Here is a 16,869-nt window from a genome sequence, read left to right on the forward strand (position 1 = left end):
AATGTTTTTCCAGTGGTCGTCCGTCTTCAGTGCATGAAGTCTTGCCTTTTATGCAGGTTTCTCCCATTCATGCACAGCTTAGCTGTCACTCACACAGCAGAGTGGCTGTCCTCCAAGGACAGCCAGCCAATCGGGACTGGGTGCATTCAGATAACCATGGAGACTAAAATTTCAGGCACCTCACTCACTTCCTGCTCTGCCAGACACACTGGAGCCAGAGGTGGGTTTCGTTACTGAAGCCCGCCAAAGGCAAAACGAACACAAGGGTTAAACCTGGTTTGGCACGCAGAGTAAATTACAAGAAAGACCTCACAAACGAGAAATGGCAAAAAAGACCAGGGCCATTTTGTCACGATGGTCACCCATGGGTGCTATACTGCAGCTGAGGATTCAGCCTGCAGTAGTAAAGAACAATGGTAGGAAAATTAAACCACTGCCACCAGCCATTTAAATTAGTGAGGGTAACATCAAAAATGTTACATGAGTAAGTAGGAAAAGGGGCTAGTAAGTAACCCTCCAGCACCCCACAAGATTGGGTGTGCTCGACCTACATAGGAAAAAGGTAAGTGAAGCCAATTTGACTTTACTACTTTTGGGAACTGTAGGTCACCCAAGAAAATATATTTAAACCTTAAAAGAAATCTTAAGGATTTCTCTGACTCCAAAAACAAAGGAAACACATAATCAAAATCAGATCAAAGTACATGAGAGCTTGAGCAAAAAAGGTCTCATTCGATCCAGGATAAAAAAAAAATCAAAAGTCCTAAAGTCCAGCAAAAGAGCTGGGGGTCTCTAAGGTTGCAGGGAATTAGCACAGAAATGAGCATTATCCCTAACAACCTAATTTTAAGGAGTCCAACCCTATCTGGGGAATGAGTGTCAAAGGTCAGATGGGGACACTGGAAGAAGTGACCCTTGGGCGGCAGAACAAATGAATGCAGACGCTGTCAAAGTTGTCAAAGATCAGAAGAAGCTTTTTCGTAACGTGTAAGTAATGGAATTGCATTCAAAGGGTTCACCAGATAGGCTACCTGATGGATTTTAGCCTCCAGGATGGATGTCCTTGGGCCTGGAAGAACACGGTTGGATTGTGAACCCCAACGTAACCCAGGAAGCTGAGCAGGAGCGAACAACACAATTGCTCAGGTAAGTACCAAGTCGTCAGACGGTTCTGTGATGAAGAAAATCGTTACCGGCAGGTCCCCACGGGAAGATGACAGCACCTCTGGTTCCGGTCCTTGGAATTGGTGGTTTGAGGAACCCTTGGTGGGAGTTGACAGACTTGGTTACAGGGATGTCTACCAGACTATCTTTGTGGCACTTGTTTGTGGAGGCGTGACCCAGGCTTTCTAGCAGTGACGGTTGTCTCCCAGCAGACTGTCTTCCTTCTCTCGGTCCTCGACTCTTCTAAGGGGACTTCTACGAACAGGATGGAGTCTCTGTAGGCCCAGATAGATGCCCACGAGTTTGCAGCCGGATCTGCGCAAGACTAGACTGCACCACAGCAGTGCCAGACATCCCAGAGTTTTACATTTTTACAGGCCTGGAAGCACTTTGTGGGGTGAACTGAAGCTCGTTTTGAGACTGGTTAGGCCCACCTGTCCAAGGGAGGAAGTAGTCCGGTCTGGATCTTCCCTGTCGCACAGAAGAGTGAGTCTGCTTTGGTGGTCGCTGGAGTTGGCTGCGGATGTCCTCTCCTTTCTTCTCTGAAATGGATCTTCCAGTGGCCAACTCAGACGTCGGCATCAAGGCCCTCACCTTTTAGGCAGGAGCCCAGCCAATCAGCATGCATGCAGCATTCAGACTTTGAGTGGTAGTTGTCACAAGGGTACAGCCAAGCAACCAGTATGAACTAGATCTAAGCAGACATACCGGAGGACAAAGACCTGAGGTGTTTGCCCTCCCAGCTTCCTGTCCTCCCAGACACACTGGTGCGTGCGGGCCCGTCAAAGACAAAGAGTGAGCAGGACTTCACCGGCCAACCCCTGTATGCTCCCCGAACTCCAACATAGAAAAAGTTTCTAAAAGGTATAGTAACGGACTGAGTGTGTAAAAGGTTCCCACTCAGGAGTACTGGTAAAATTCAAAATGCAGGAGTCCAGCAAAAGTGCTGGGGGGCTCGCAAGTGGGGATAATTGCACCAGAAAAGGACATTCTACCTAACAATGTGTCAATGGTATGTTTGCAAAGCGTTGGTGGCATTGTTGAGGCACACTAACTGCACCAGCCCTAGTGTATGCAGTACACTGTAGTCTTGCTTCACATTACATGATGCAAATACAGTTAAAAACACTGTCTCAGGAAAAGTAATTGTACAATGGTATAGACACAGGCATATATGTTTCTGAGGCTTGTGAATCTGCTTTGATTCATGTGCTCTGCACAGGCTGCCATCTAGTGGTTGCCTTGCAGTATTAAAAGTGGGCGTCGACAGTCAAGCTCCTGTCACACTATCCCTACATTAGGTGTACTGGGAGCCAATGTCATTAGATCTTTTTTCTGCCATCGGTTGATCGTAAGTATGTGGAGTGAAAAAAAGTAGTATTTCACTGCCTTGTTTTATGCAGTCTTTCAAACATTAATCAATAAAAAAATGGGATGAGCGCGGTAAAGTCACTCAGAAGCTGCTCGACAATCCCCATCCATGCGCACACACTTGTGAATGGGGGTCTCTTTAATCTGTAGACCTCTATTCTGTCCACACATTTTTCAGTGGCTTGCTAGCTACCAGTCAATCCCATGGAGAAGACAGTTTACGTGCTTCCCTGGGTATAACTCCAATCTGCCTTGTAAGGAGACAGTGCATAACAGCTGACTTTTAAGCGACCACAGTGAGGATCGCTGTAGGGCGTGCCTGAAATTCAAGCCCAAGACCCTTCGGGAGTCCAGAGTCAAGCGCTAGATGGCATATACCATGCAGGCATTCTGCTCGCGGCGAGACTGCTACTATGCCTGTGTTACTCGAGACCAGGACAGGCACCATGGATGATTCCGATCCCCAGCAGCCAAATGAAGAGGTACCAGGAAAGGAAATCTCCATCAGCTCCTACCTCCAGAGGCCTGCTTGCACACAGATCAAAACCAGGGCCAAAGATTATGCACAAAAACACAAGTAACATACACAGTTGGGTCCAAGAAAGGAGAATCCAAATGATACTCCCAAATTAAAAAAGATTTGCCAACACATCTTGAACTTTGGGGAGTTCATACACAGAGGGGGGGAATGCAAGTATTCAATAGTCTCTGAACAATAATCTTTCTCAGAGTTGATGGAAGATTGGGAGGATGAGGTGGAACAAGTGGGTCCCATTTGGAGTCTGAGCCGATAACCAGTACACAGATTATCTGCAATATGGAGGGCTTCAATGCCACTGTGGCTGAAGTCATGACATTTATTGTTGAGATACATTTTTAGAATCCATCCTGCGGATAGGTAAGGCCACTCTAGTATGATAAGGAAGACGAATGCTAAGGTCTAGCCATCTATGTAGTGTGGAAGCGAATCAAGGGTTAGACTTGAGAGGGTGAATGTTCAGTTAAGCAAACACAGCACTCTATTACAAGTTAGACAGGATCTATAAAAATACAACTGTTTAATAGACCTTGGAACAAACTCTGATCAGTGAAAAACCACAGGTATGTAACACACAAACATTCAATACTAATATACATATTCTTTGTTCCTCGTCCCTGACATATAGACCTGTGGTATTCAAACATTTTCATGCTGAGCGCCTCACGCCGCTCTTGAACAAAAATATATTGTCTTCCCACCCCCAGAAGCTATATCTGTTTTATTTTCTATTAAAAGCAGCCATAGTATGCCCTTTTTGAACAGCCTTGTGCCACCCTGGACATTCTTTGGGCCACACAGTTTGAAGACCACTGATACAGACCATAAGAAATTCCTTCTATCATAGGGCATCGTTAGGTAGAGTTTGTATGCAATACCCTTTAGGACCACTACACACAACTATGACTACAGGTGTAAGCAAAAGTAACCTTTGGTTTAAGTCTGTACTACATAGTTGTTGGTCGCGGAGCTGAGCAGCCAAGCTCATCACAAGAGGGAATGTGAGCTGTAAGGATGTTACACAGAGGTCTACAATCACAAGTATTAAAGTAAATTCTTACACTCAATGTTTCTTGGTTAAACACTAATTAATTTATTCAACACTTATAAAATATTCACTAGAAGGAGGCACTCTGTATCACACAATATACTTCAGTACTTTACACAGTACGGGTCTGAGGCATTTTAACTACATTGAAGGAGGAGCAAAATGGCATTCAGAGTACTTTGAAGTAGGAGCAAAAAGGCATAAGTTAATAAAACGAATATTTACAGTTACTTTTAGACAGTGCAAATAGTTTAAGTTCATGAGAGGAGCCACTTCAATGCAATAGGTTAGGCCAAAGTCAATGGGCTAAAGTCTTGTATAGCATAAAGCAGTTCTGATAGTTAAACGGAAAAGTCTTTACCAAAGTTCTCAGAAGTAGTTCGTAAAAAGATTCATATGTTGCGTAACACACTGACTAGGCCTGCAAGTTGGAAAAGTTCCAACAACTTTCGCTGTGAGAGGTAAGTTCTGTTGGGTTTTCACAGAACCTTACAATGAAGAAAAAGATGCAGCTGAAGACTTCTGTTCCTGGCAGTTCCTGCAGATCTCACTGTTCCTGAGCCTCAGTCGTGGGGACAAGAGGGAGGATGTCGGGGGACTCATGCACTGCACTGGTCAAAGCTGTCACTTGGCAAATCTTCAATTCCGGGAAGCTGTAGTCAAGCACACAAACTGGAGTCCCTCTTCCTGGTTATTCGGTTTCCTGCAGCACTCTTAGGAAAATACAACCAGCTCTGAGAATGGTATCCAGGTGGCTTACGAGTTGATTGGTCCCACCAACTGAAAGGGAGAAGTCGTACTTGCAGGGCTTCTCTGTCGAGATGAACTTAGCGATTCGGACCGGCAGCAGGGCTTCACCGGGCAAACCAACAGTCCAGGAGTTGCAGCAGCCGTCCTCTTGTAGCTTGTCTTCTGTTCTTTCGTTCCAGTGGTCAACTCTGCCTTCCAAGCCAAGATACTCGCCTTTTATCCAGTTTCCTCCCATTCATTCCAGCCTAGCTGCTACTCACCCATCAGGGTGGCTGTCCTTGACGGACAGTCAGCCAGCCAATCACGCCAGAGTGCATTTGGGTCTCCTTAGAGACTAAGCACAGGGAGTTCCGGACACCTCCCTCAGTTCCTGCCTACCCCAGACACTCGGGCGCCAGAGGCAGTATTCAGTCCTGAAGCCCGCCAAAGGCAATGAAACAAAGGGGCCAAACCTGATTTTGTGCAGAGTGCAAAGCTCTAGAAGGACCTTTCCATAAAGAAATGTCGAAAAAAGACTGGGACCTGTTTAAACAAAGGGGGCTCAGACGCCATCTTGAAAAACATGGCTCCCGCGATTTAACACTACCAGTCTTCGCGGTCTGGAAAAATCATGGTAGCTCGTTGTAAAACCACTGCCACCGGCCATTTCAATAGGAAAGGGTAGCATTTGACTGCTACATGAGTATCTAGACACAGGGGATACTAAGTAACCCCTCCAGCACTCTATAGTAAGATAGGGTGTACTGGGTCTAGGAATTTGAAAAAAACTAGTAAAGTCAGTTTCACTTTACTTTCTCTGGGAAACAGTAGTTTATCCAGAGAAGGTATTTAAACCTTGGGAAAGCCTGAAAGGCTCCCCTGTGCCACTGCTGTGCCAGGTGCTGTGTGACATGCATGAAAAGATGATGCTATGGAGTTGTCTAAAACTCCATAATCAAAGAACACAAGAGTAAAACACACATCAAAATACATGCGAGAGTGGGAAAAATACAGCAAAGTTGCTGCGGGTCTCTAAGGTGAAGGGAATTTGCACATTTTTGAGAATTCTCCCGAACGATTGTCAATACACGGAAACCTGACTGACACCCTTATAACATTCTTCTCAGTTTTTGTATGTCCATCGCCAACCAAATGAGCACACTGTGTGAGGAGGCTCACTGAAGAGACAGTGTCTCCAACGGGGTCTCAGGGGGTGCGGAGGGAGTAAATCAGTTATTTCCCAAATAAAGACATGGCCTTATATTTGCAAATGTTTCTTAAACCATTGGGAGGGGGGCAGGAAGTGCTGGCCTCTCAGACGTTTAGTCTGGGACTTGCATGCACATGCATTCCATCACTTGGGCCATACCTTTGAAAGTAGAGTTCCTTGGCTAAGAAATCTGAAGACAAATTAATCAGTCTTTCAATTGTCAGATTCCTGGTTTGAGCTGCCTCTTGCCCTTGCATTCTCCTACGGAAAGACAGTGAATTAACCACTCGCCCCAGGTATGTGTTCAGCCTTCTGGACACTGGCTCAAATCCTGGCAGGTGCTGATTGACTCCGCACTTAATCCTTCCAAGGACAATACATTGAGTATTATTAAATTGGTTAACACAGTGCTTAGAGAAATGAAACCTGAGACAATGTGTAAAAATAGGATGATTGTTTTAAACAATGTGTGAGTTTCGTGGGTAGAAGTCGCTTGCCAACGGCATCTCTGGGAGTCTTATTCAGGCTGCTTCCTCGTATTAAAATTAGTCACCAGTCATCCTGCTACTTCACTATATCCATTGTAGTGGATTCTGCAAACTTTTTCAAAATGTGGGATATGGGGATATGGTTCTAATCCAATGTACTAACAGCGTGGCTTTTCCATTCACCCCTGTAATTATTTTTAAAATCTGTTTCAGGAGTTTCATGAAGTTCCCTACCTGAAGAAGTTTAAGTTCAAGCGGCAGGACCGACTCTTCCCGCTGACAACTGTCAAGCCTGAGAGTGTGCCGGTAACGGCCTCTGTTGTGCCTCCTCTCAAGGAAGAGCCAATAACCTTACCAGCAGGTAGATGAAAAGCAACAATTCTGTCTGTTCTCGTGTGCTGTTAACTTGTGCATGTCTTTCCACCTTTCTCCCCAGTAGAATCTGAGGACAAAAACCTATTGGACTTTCATAGCAATGATAATTTTTCCTGACCCAGAACCTTTTTCTTTAACTGGTTGATTATTTTTCTTCATACCTCCTGAGCGGGAACGTTGTTCCACACTCACAGAATATTTTACTCTTTTTATGGGTGTCATTTGTAAGACTCTCCCATAGTGTCTTTTAAAAGTTATCCTATTTAACTTTTTTGGCAATAAGTGCCTATTGTTGCTGGGTTGCCCTATTGGCTCCTCTTTCTCCGACTAATCTTGTAAGAACTACAATTCTCAAAGGTAGAAAGGATCTTTGAATTTTATTAGGTCGGGCCAGCACCCCCACCTTATGTGGAGTGCTGGGGAGAATACTGAGTATCCCCTTTCTCATTTTAAATATAACATTTATGTTACAAGGACAAACTTACCTTTAATGGCTGGTGGCAGTAAACCTTTATTAATTATGTGCACCTTTACTGCGGGGTAGTTGCACAAACCCGGTAGAGGTACCCATGGGTGGTCATTTTACCAAAATGGCCCCGTCTTCTTTTGTTTGCTATTTTAGTGTTTCTTGTTCCTTCCCCAGACAACCTGGGCAGGAAATTGCTTTGTGCGTGTCATGGCCATCGGGTCAAGGACACAAACATTACTGGGCCACTTAGACAGGAACCCCGGACACAGTCCTGGCGCCTTTGGCACCAGGCTCATTAAAAACAATAAGCAGGAACATGTATTTGGGTCAAGAATACTTTTACTATGAACATGGCACCTCATTTTGGGTGCCAAGTGTATTTAACATGGGGAACTTTCATTACTACAGTAGCCCCACATGTATTCTTGGGTGGGGCTGCTGCTATTGGGTTGCATTGCACGTGCTGACTCTCTGGGAGTGGCAGGGTGTGGTAGGCAAGCCAGGCCTAGTGGGAGTGCCCATGATCGCAGCTATATAAGCTGCTCCAATCCCTGAGGCAGACGCTTTGCGTTATTCTGCACTTCCATGCAGCGTAACGCTCACTGGGGTTAAACTTACCTTTTGTAAATCTTGTTACCTGTCTCCATACTTACTATCTGAGGAACCTGCTCCCACCTGTGCGTGTCTTTAAACCTTCTGGAACGCTAACATCTTCATCTTGGCACCGCAGCTCACCTTCAAACCTTCCGGGACGCTGAAAACTTCATCTTGACACCGCAGCATGATGGGCTCCACCCGCGACCGCAGCACCTGCAAGTAAAAACACAAGGCAAGGTTAGACACTTAACAAACATTACGTTTAAGGTCGCGCTACCACCGAACCTCGCGCTTTTCCTTAAAGTATCACTCACCTGTTGTCAGACATTGCGGTTTCATCCATCCTCCTCCCGGCTGTGCTCTGTGCCTCCACATCTGCTTTTGGCCGCATATCCACCTATTGGGAAGAAAACAGAAGAGAAAATGTTATTCAGGAATTAACAACACTATTGAGAGCAGTAATACCAAGACAGAAAACGGAAAGGGGAAAAGACAAGAGACATTGAGAGACACTTGCCATCAACCAGGGGTAAGCATAGTCACAGCTGGACTGGACTATTACTTACCAGGGATCAGTGAAGGAACTAGATTCCATCAACAAGCGCCCCTGCCCGAAGTAGCAGGACGGAGAACTCAATACTTAACAGGGGAGACTTATGGGCCGATACTTGCCCGCAGAAATCACACCTTGGGTTGAAGGGTTAGAGAGGTACAACAGTCACCAACCAGCGCACTCACGTTTTCTCATATCCACGCAGGAGCAGTGCCACCAATTGTTGCTGTCCACAGCTTGTCAGCAGGGGGAGAGACCTGACGGGGGTGATCTAACTCCAGGGAGGGCTGCAACCGTGCCCCAACGCCTCCGCAGAGACCAGGTGAGTGCAACAGTGTGATATCTTCGGCAGGAGTCCGGTGGACTCCCCGCACGGGTTCCAGAGTGTATGTGAAGTCAGGAAGCGAGAGAGGAGCCAAAACTCTGCAGCCCTTTGTCTTTAAGCCTGACAGCGAGATTCCGTTTCAAACCGAGAGGATGGCTGTCCTGAAAGGATTGCCAACCTTCCAAGTTTAAATGTTGCAAGACTGTTTGATTGGCTGGGTTCCTGCATAAAGTCCAATCCTGGAAGCTGAAGAGGTGGCCGACCACTGGAACTGAGGAGGAAGATGAAGAATTTGCAGCTGAAATGATTTCCAGTGACCAGAGAGCCTGCTATGTAACCATGATCCTGCTGTAGCCCTTCCTTCCAATCGACTGGGGACTCCAAAAACGACAACCCCGTCCCAGAGCCTAGGGAGGCCAACTAGACTCAAGACCTGCATTTTGAGCCATCCCACGTTGTGCTACGACCTTGCAGGAGAGCTGCAATACGCCAGCACCCTGGGACCCCGAGCCATAGTGCGGTGCACGGTCTTCCGAATTCGGAATCTCACACCTCACTGAAACTTCATGAGCATCCTGCTGGATCTCCAGACACACAATTCCAGTCCAAAAGGTCCCCTCACCTGAGTGCTGGATCTTGCAAACAATGAGAATCCGATCAGTGATATTCCGTCTTCTGTGCTTCTGAATAGGCGACAAATCCACAAAGCTGCATCCAGCCGCTAGGAAAACCTTGCCTAGAGCCTTCCCTGTGATCATTGCTGCAAAAGTTTTTCCAGTGTCCTGTCTTCTTGATGAAGAAATTAAACAACCGATTATTTTTTTTTTGCCTGAAGTCCTCCTGCTGCAAAATCTTCTTTGCTGAGGTACTGTGCTGGTTTGGGTATTTACTTACCATACGTCTCTTGTTTCCTGTGTAGGTTTGGGGTGTTTTCTGTGATTGGGAGTCCTCTGGTCCAGTGCACCCAGGCCCCTGCTGCAACGATATGATATGGCATTTATAATGCACCTATACACAAGTGTTTCAAGGCACGACGAGGTAAGGGAGGCAAGGGAGGGGGGAACAAAGGGTAGACGAGAACGATCTTACTAGTCCAGGTGACATTGAGATCTCGCTAGCGCAGGGGAGGTTGAGCGAAGCGTGCTCAGTTGACGCTCCGACGGCCTCTAAGGCTCCGGTAGGAGAAGAATGTACTGCTAGGCCTTTTAGTCTCTCGGTAGGTGAAAAATTTAACGCTAGGCCACCTAGTCATACGAAACGGCCCGCTTCGCCGGACATCGGCAAAAGCATCGCGAGAATTACCTCGGCAGTAGGGCTGAAGCCTAAAGAGACTACTAAGCGCAAGGAGCGTGCCGCAGGCATGTCGAAAGATGCGCCACAGCACCCCGATGCTCGCAAGGCCTACAAACAGTCATGAGCCTTTGTCTAGCGCTATTAGTAACTCGGCACCATTGGGAGGAAAATGAAGTTTTCCACCCATTGGCCCTCTGGTTCATCTAACTGGACCAGGGAAAAATGTGAAGGGTGCATGGACCGTTTGGAAAAGTTTGTCTCCCTTTCAGAGCACCCTACCCCAAGAGACCTCGGGAGGACCCCCCTGTCATGATCTCTGCTCCAAAAGGTCAAGGTTTTCCCAACTCCCTTGGAAGCAGATCCATAACCCAGGTTCCGAGTGCCAACCAGTCCCAATTGGGACCTTTTGGACCCAGTCCTGGCGCCAGTGGCACCAGGCTCATAAATATGCCCAGTCCCAGCGCTGGAAGCGCCAGGCTCATAATGCTTGGGTGGACTTACCTGCAGCAGACCATGCTGCTTACTTGCCTGCCAGTTGAGCCTCTGATCCTCTTCTGTTTGGAACTACTTTTCCTGTTGGGTGGGGCAGGAGCCACTCCCTAGGTTCAGAACACTGGAACTCTTCTGGAAAGCAGGAACTCTTTTCTTACCTAGGCGTGGCTGTGGAAGGAGACACCTAAGAACTACAGGAGGCTATTTAAACCACACCCGATGGATGAATCTTGCTATGCGTTATTCTGCATCCTCTGCAGCAGAACGCTCATCGTGTCTTCTGCATCTGATCCTGGGCCTAAGGAAAAAGGCTTACCATCCTGAATCCAGTCTTCAGCAACACCTATAAAGACAAGAAAGAACAGGTTAGCATTACGGTCTTCAATGACAGCGCTTCACTTACCTGGTCCATCGGCTGTCACCAACGCCTCGCGCTGCATTCCGGCATCTGAAAGACAAAAGCTTACCAACTCTTCGCACGCTCCGGAGGCCTTCGGCGCTGCATCCCGCATCTGAAAGACAAAACAAGGTGCGTTTAAAGACATTGGGGAACTTTAATACTCACGTGCCATTACTCCTTTCCACATCTAACCCAGTGGGTATTCCGGCACCCTGCAGCTGCTCCGAACTTGTACCTGCAAAATAAAAAGACAGAGCGCATCGTGAAGCAGGCAACACGCGCTTACTTACCTGCTTCCAGGCGCTTCTATTCATCACACGGGCTCCATCTTCAACTCACTTCAGCCCGTCATCCGCCATCGCCGGAACCCTGCAAAACAAGAGACATCATTACTAAAGACTTTTAAAGACATTAGAATTACTCGAAACTTACCGTTCGTGCAGTAAACGACGGACAGCAGTCCTCTGAAGTCAAGAGGCCTGCTCCCCTTATCCAGTGAAGAAACTGGTTACAGCACCCTGCCCCGAGGCAGATGGAGAGCACGGCGTTCACTTACCTAAGGTGAGAGCGTTAACCTTTGGGGTTCTACAGGAGAAGAGAAAGGGAAGAAGAGAGAGACATTCAATAACCCAGTTCATTAATCCCATATTTTCTATCTGCAGACATCTTACCCTTCGAGTCAGACATACAGTGCACAGAGGTCCAGCCCAAAGAGCCAGCCGTGTGTTACACATCACCTTTGAAGATACGGTATACGCCCAGTCAAGACCGGCGCCTCTACGGGAATCAGGTGAGCGTTACACCCCCCTTCAGTGTCAACTTTGAGATATCCTGGAAATATAGAACCTTCTCAAGAACATTTCACTTCCATCCACCCTGAAGATGAAATCCAGATGGACACTTACGATGAGGGAGAGGATACTACCTTCCTACAGGACTACACTGCAGATGACCAGGCGGACGCCACGTAAAACTGGGAGGACACTCCTCAAGTTGAGACGGAGCCATGGGTGCTCCCTACTTACGATCAGGACACAGATGTCCTATGTTTGTATTCCCCTCCTTCCACTACGGCTCGCCAGGCTTCACCAGTGGACGATCAGATGGCTTTCAATGCCATCTTAAGGAAGGCAGACTATTATTTTCAGATCGACACCGAGGAGGCCATACCTGAACAAGATTTCGTGGTGGACATTCTTAAAGAGAAACCCCCCCCCCCCTCCAGCCAAGCCATTCCTCTCCTAAATTCCATTAAAAGGAGATTGGCTCCTTCCCTGCTCAGCCCAGACCAGGGCAGTGAATCCAAGGGTGGAAAAATTATTTCGGCCTCCGACTGTCAATATATTAAAAGTCACGCCACCCCCGATTCCCTAGTGGTTGCCACCACCAGGAAACGGGCAGGGGTATCCATTGCTACAGGAGAGGTACCTCCCGATAAGGAGTCAAAAAGACTGTACGCTTTGGGTAAGCGAATTACCACGGCAGCTGCTTTTTACCACGCGCATAGCAAAGACTATGTTGCTTGCTAGTTATGCCGATGCACAGTGGAACCTGAAGCAAGGTCTCCAGGAACTGCCTGAACCCGCAAGAACCAAATTACTCCATCGTGGCTGAGGGCAGGCAGGTCAACATAAATGTAAATAAAAACACCCTGGGTACTGCAGAGATGGCAGGAAGGTCCCTATCTCAGAGCAACCTGCTCAAACGGCACGCTTGGCTCCGAACCTCGAGCTTCAAGCCAGAGAACCAAGCAGCCCTTATAAATAAACCTATCGAGGAATCAAACCTCTTTGGTAAAGCAGTCGACGAGGCTCTAGAGACTGACAAAAAAGAGCATGACACTCTTAAGTCTCTTCAACAAATCACTCAGAAGCCCCCCCCCCCGAGGGGAAGCGGATCCAGTCAGTCCTTTCGAGGCCAATATCGTTCTTCACAGAACATGTACAATACGGGAAACAACAAACTCAGGGCAGGCATCCAGTACCCCTGCCAACTATCCACCTAGGGGTCAGCTGTGTGGTAAGGGTAGAGGCAGAGGCCCCAATTCAGGGGAGCCACAGCCTCTGGTCAGAAATGGCCTACGGATTCAGGTCACCTTCCATGTCACCCTGGTCGTGTGGCACTTGCCATCTTTCCTTTCGGCATGGGAGGGAGTTACATCAGAAGTGGGTTCGAAAGACTGTTGCCCACGGGTACTGTGTGGAATTCGCCCAAGCCCCACAATTCAGACCACCTAGACAAGACGCCTGACGGCAGACCATCTGCGAATCCTGAAACAAGAGGTGGAAGCACTGCTGGAAAAGGATGCCATAGAAGCCGTCCCTATTATTCAGGTAAACAAGGGTATTTATTCAGTGTAATTCCTTATACCCAAAAAGGACCTTACCATGCGCCCTGTACTAGACTTGTACCCAGCGAACAAATTTGTCAAACCTCAAAAGTTTTGTATGGGAACTCTGCAGGAAGTAATCCCACTGTTGAAGCATGGGAGTTACATGACAACACTGGCTATGAAGTTACATACTTTCATATTTCAATGTTGCCAGTGCGCAGAAAATTTCTAAGGTTTGTGATCGAGGACAAACCCCATCTAGTCTTTCTCTTCAGCATTGCTTCGGCACCGAGGGTGTTTACAAAGGTACTGGCAGTAGCGGCAGCATACCTGCGCAGACTATCCGTCTCGGTTTACCCTTGCCTCGACGACTGGCTCATAACAGGGGACTCTTACGAAACATGCCTATTGAATACTTAGAAGAGGTGGTCGGTCAAAATCTCGAAAAAAAAATCTCGAATGACAATAAGGTTGAAAAAAAATCTCGGAAAAAAAGTCGAATTACTCTTTTTTTTTTTTTTAATGATATATTTATTTTGGGGTCTGGGATTTTAAAAAAATGGGTAAAAAAAAAGGGGGTGAGGGGTTTGAATAAAAAATGGCATAAAAAAAAATTCGACCTTTTTTTTCTACCTTTTTTTTCTACCTTTTTTTCCGAGATTTTATTTTTCGATTTTATCACTATAAACCCTCAGAAGACAATATACCTCCTGTTCAATCTGGGATTCTCCATCAACAAGAAGAAATCCAGCTTTGACCCCAGTCAAGTTAAGCAATTTCTAGGGGCTCTAATCCGGACAAAAGACAGGCTTAATTAAGAACATGCTTTCTCAGATCCCTCAATATGTAGCCAATCGGGAAGTGACGGTACGCGAGGCCATGCGCTTGCTAGGTATGATGCTGTCATGCATTTACTTAGCTCCCCACGCGCGGCTGCACATGCGTTCCGTGCAAGTGTGGCTCAACAGCCAGTGGTGCCAGGCCAGCGGATAATAGGAAGATCTGGTAGTTGTCTCGCCAGCCCTCGTTCTCTCTGCAGTGGTGGTCGAGGGAAAACGTCTTGTAGGGAAAAACCTTCACCACACCCGCAGTAGAAGCCACTCTCACGACAGACTCATCTCTCACGGGGTGGTGGGCTCACCTGCTTCAGCAGACAGCACATGGAGTGTGGTCCCCATAAGTAGCATCCAACCACATACATCTGTTAGAGCTGCTAGTGGTGCTCAAAGCACTGAAAGCCTTTCAAACAGAGCTACAGGGGCAGACAGTCCTGGTCCTGACAGCACCACAGCCATGTATTACCTAAACAGGGGGGCACGCACTCTCCAGGGCTATCCAAGCTGTCCCAGAACATTTGGATGTGGGCTCTCAAATTCAAGATGTTCCTATTGTCCCACCACGTTTCAGGAAAACTCGATCTTCTAGCGGACGTGCTCAGAAGAGATTTCCCACTGCCCATAGAATGGCGTCTGCACGAAGACATTGTCTCCAACGTCTTTGCAGAATGGGGCTTCCCAGAGATTGACCTGTTCGCAACTCAGGAGAATGCCCAATGCCAAGACTATGCCTCCAGGTACCCCCAGAACCGCTCCAAGGGGAACATACTCTGGATAACAGGGTCAGGGAAACTTGTCTATGCTCACCCCCACCCACCCCCCCACTCCGCAACTCAACAAGATTCTGGTGGCCCCCATGTGGGCCCGCCAACCCTGGTTCGCTCATCTAATGTAAAGGTCCCTCTTCCCCCTATGAGACTACCCTGCCCGTACAACATGTTGTCTCAGGATGGAGGGGAGACGCTACACCCATGCCCGCAAACTCTGAACTTAGCGGCCTGGCTCCTGAGGTCATAGTTTGGACACCTTCAACTCCCTCAGAGATGCATGGACATACTCAGGGAGGCTAGAAAACCTAACACGTGCTATTGCTATTCCAGTAAGTGGAAACGCTTTGTCATCTGGTGTAAAACCAAGGGCGTGAATCCCATTGACTGCTCGCTTACCCATGTTGTGTTGTACCTAACTCATTTGTTAGACTCTGGTTTGGTTTTTAATTCCCTAAAGGTTCATCTAGCTGCTCTATCAGCCTACACTACGTCACAACAGAAAGTGTTGTGGTGGAAAATAACTGTCCTCCAGCATGGGGTCTGGCATGGATTCACATGCTCATGAATATTCCCCGTCAGGCTGGGAATCCTCGGTAAAGAAAAAATCAGTATCAGTTTCGTTTCTGATCTGTCTTTCGTAGTAGTAACCAATCACTGATCTCTGCGTCATACTGACCACAGCCAATGATTGCCCTCTACCTAAGCCCCGCCTCTGGCAGCCATCTTCAGATTTTTACCGCACGTTCAAGTGTTGGGAGTCCTCGTGCTTAGCTCTCGAGCTTTTACTGCGTGTTTCGCGCTTTTTCAGGTGAATTTTCACATTTTTTCGGTTAATCGAGCCTCAAGCTGCACCGTTTCTACTCCTGTTAACGCCTACCCGTTGCGGGATTTTCCTACGCCCCTCAAGGGTGAAGATTTCGTCGAATCAACTTCTTGGAGGATTCCAGAAGATTTGCGGCCTACTTCGAGATGGCCCAGGATGCCAGTTCGTCGCCTGGACCCAAGCTGTTTCGCAGCTGCCCTGGATGCGGGCTGCAGAATGTGTTTAAGGAAGACGAACATTTGTGATGCCTCTACTATCTTCATGGGGACAAGACTCATGTAGAGAAGGACTGCCAGTTCTGCAAGAACTTGTCGGAGCGGACCATGAGGGACCGTCGATCCCGTCTCGCAAGCTGGTTGGAGAAGGGCTCAACGGGTGAGAAGAAGAAGAAAGGGTCAGAGCGGGCTTCTAAGTCCTGTGCGGGCGCCCCAGCGACGGGGGCCCAACACCAGGCCAAGCGGCGCGAGTCCGCTGGCTCCGGGAGCGCCAAAAGGTCGAGCTCTTCGGTCGCCAGGCAGGGCGCACCTTCCCCGGCACCGTCAACCACGAGCCAACGCTCCGGTTCGGGGAAGAGAAAGTCTGAGACCCCGGGTAAGCTTCGGGAGAAGCCCCGTCCGATCTCGGAAGAGGGGGAGCGAAGCGTCGCCCCTCCCCCGAAGGAGAAGGCCCGGGACGCACCTAAGGTGGTCAAGGCCCCTTCCCAGCAGGCAAAGGCCTCTATCGAGGCTATCGCGGCGACTCTGGCCAAGCCGGCAGAGACAACGCCAGCGGAGACCACCTCCGGGACTAGAGTTTCCCTGCCGCCAAGGAGGGAATCCTCTTTTCAGCCCATCGTCGTGGCTGCCATGATGGAAGAAGCGAGGGGGGGCACGGTGCCCTCCTCGAGCTCGGAGTCAGCCTCGGAGGAGGAACTGACCGAGGCTGTGACGAACCTCTAAGTCCAATTCGAGAAGGTTCGATCCCATCAGGAAGATCCTCGGGAGATAACCGAGGAAGACGACGATGGTTAGGAAGAGCGGCCTTCCCTTCCGGCACAGCCGGATCCTAGGCCTCAGG

General features: G+C 48.2%; 1 protein-coding gene across 1 annotated transcript in view; it reads left to right on the forward strand.

Moving 5' to 3' along the window:
* Positions 1–16,869, forward strand: part of PARP1 (poly(ADP-ribose) polymerase 1) — a 921,075-nt gene that overhangs the window by 378,308 nt on the left and 525,898 nt on the right. Inside the window, exon 8 of the mRNA XM_069608683.1 lies at positions 6,762–6,909. Within this exon, the coding sequence (XP_069464784.1) occupies positions 6,762–6,909 (148 nt within the window). The remainder of the gene's footprint in view (positions 1–6,761; positions 6,910–16,869) is intronic.

Source organism: Ambystoma mexicanum, chromosome 4q (assembly GCF_040938575.1).
Source record: "Ambystoma mexicanum isolate Mex_15411 chromosome 4q, UKY_AmexF1_1, whole genome shotgun sequence".
Taxonomy (NCBI): Eukaryota; Metazoa; Chordata; class Amphibia; order Caudata; family Ambystomatidae; genus Ambystoma; species Ambystoma mexicanum.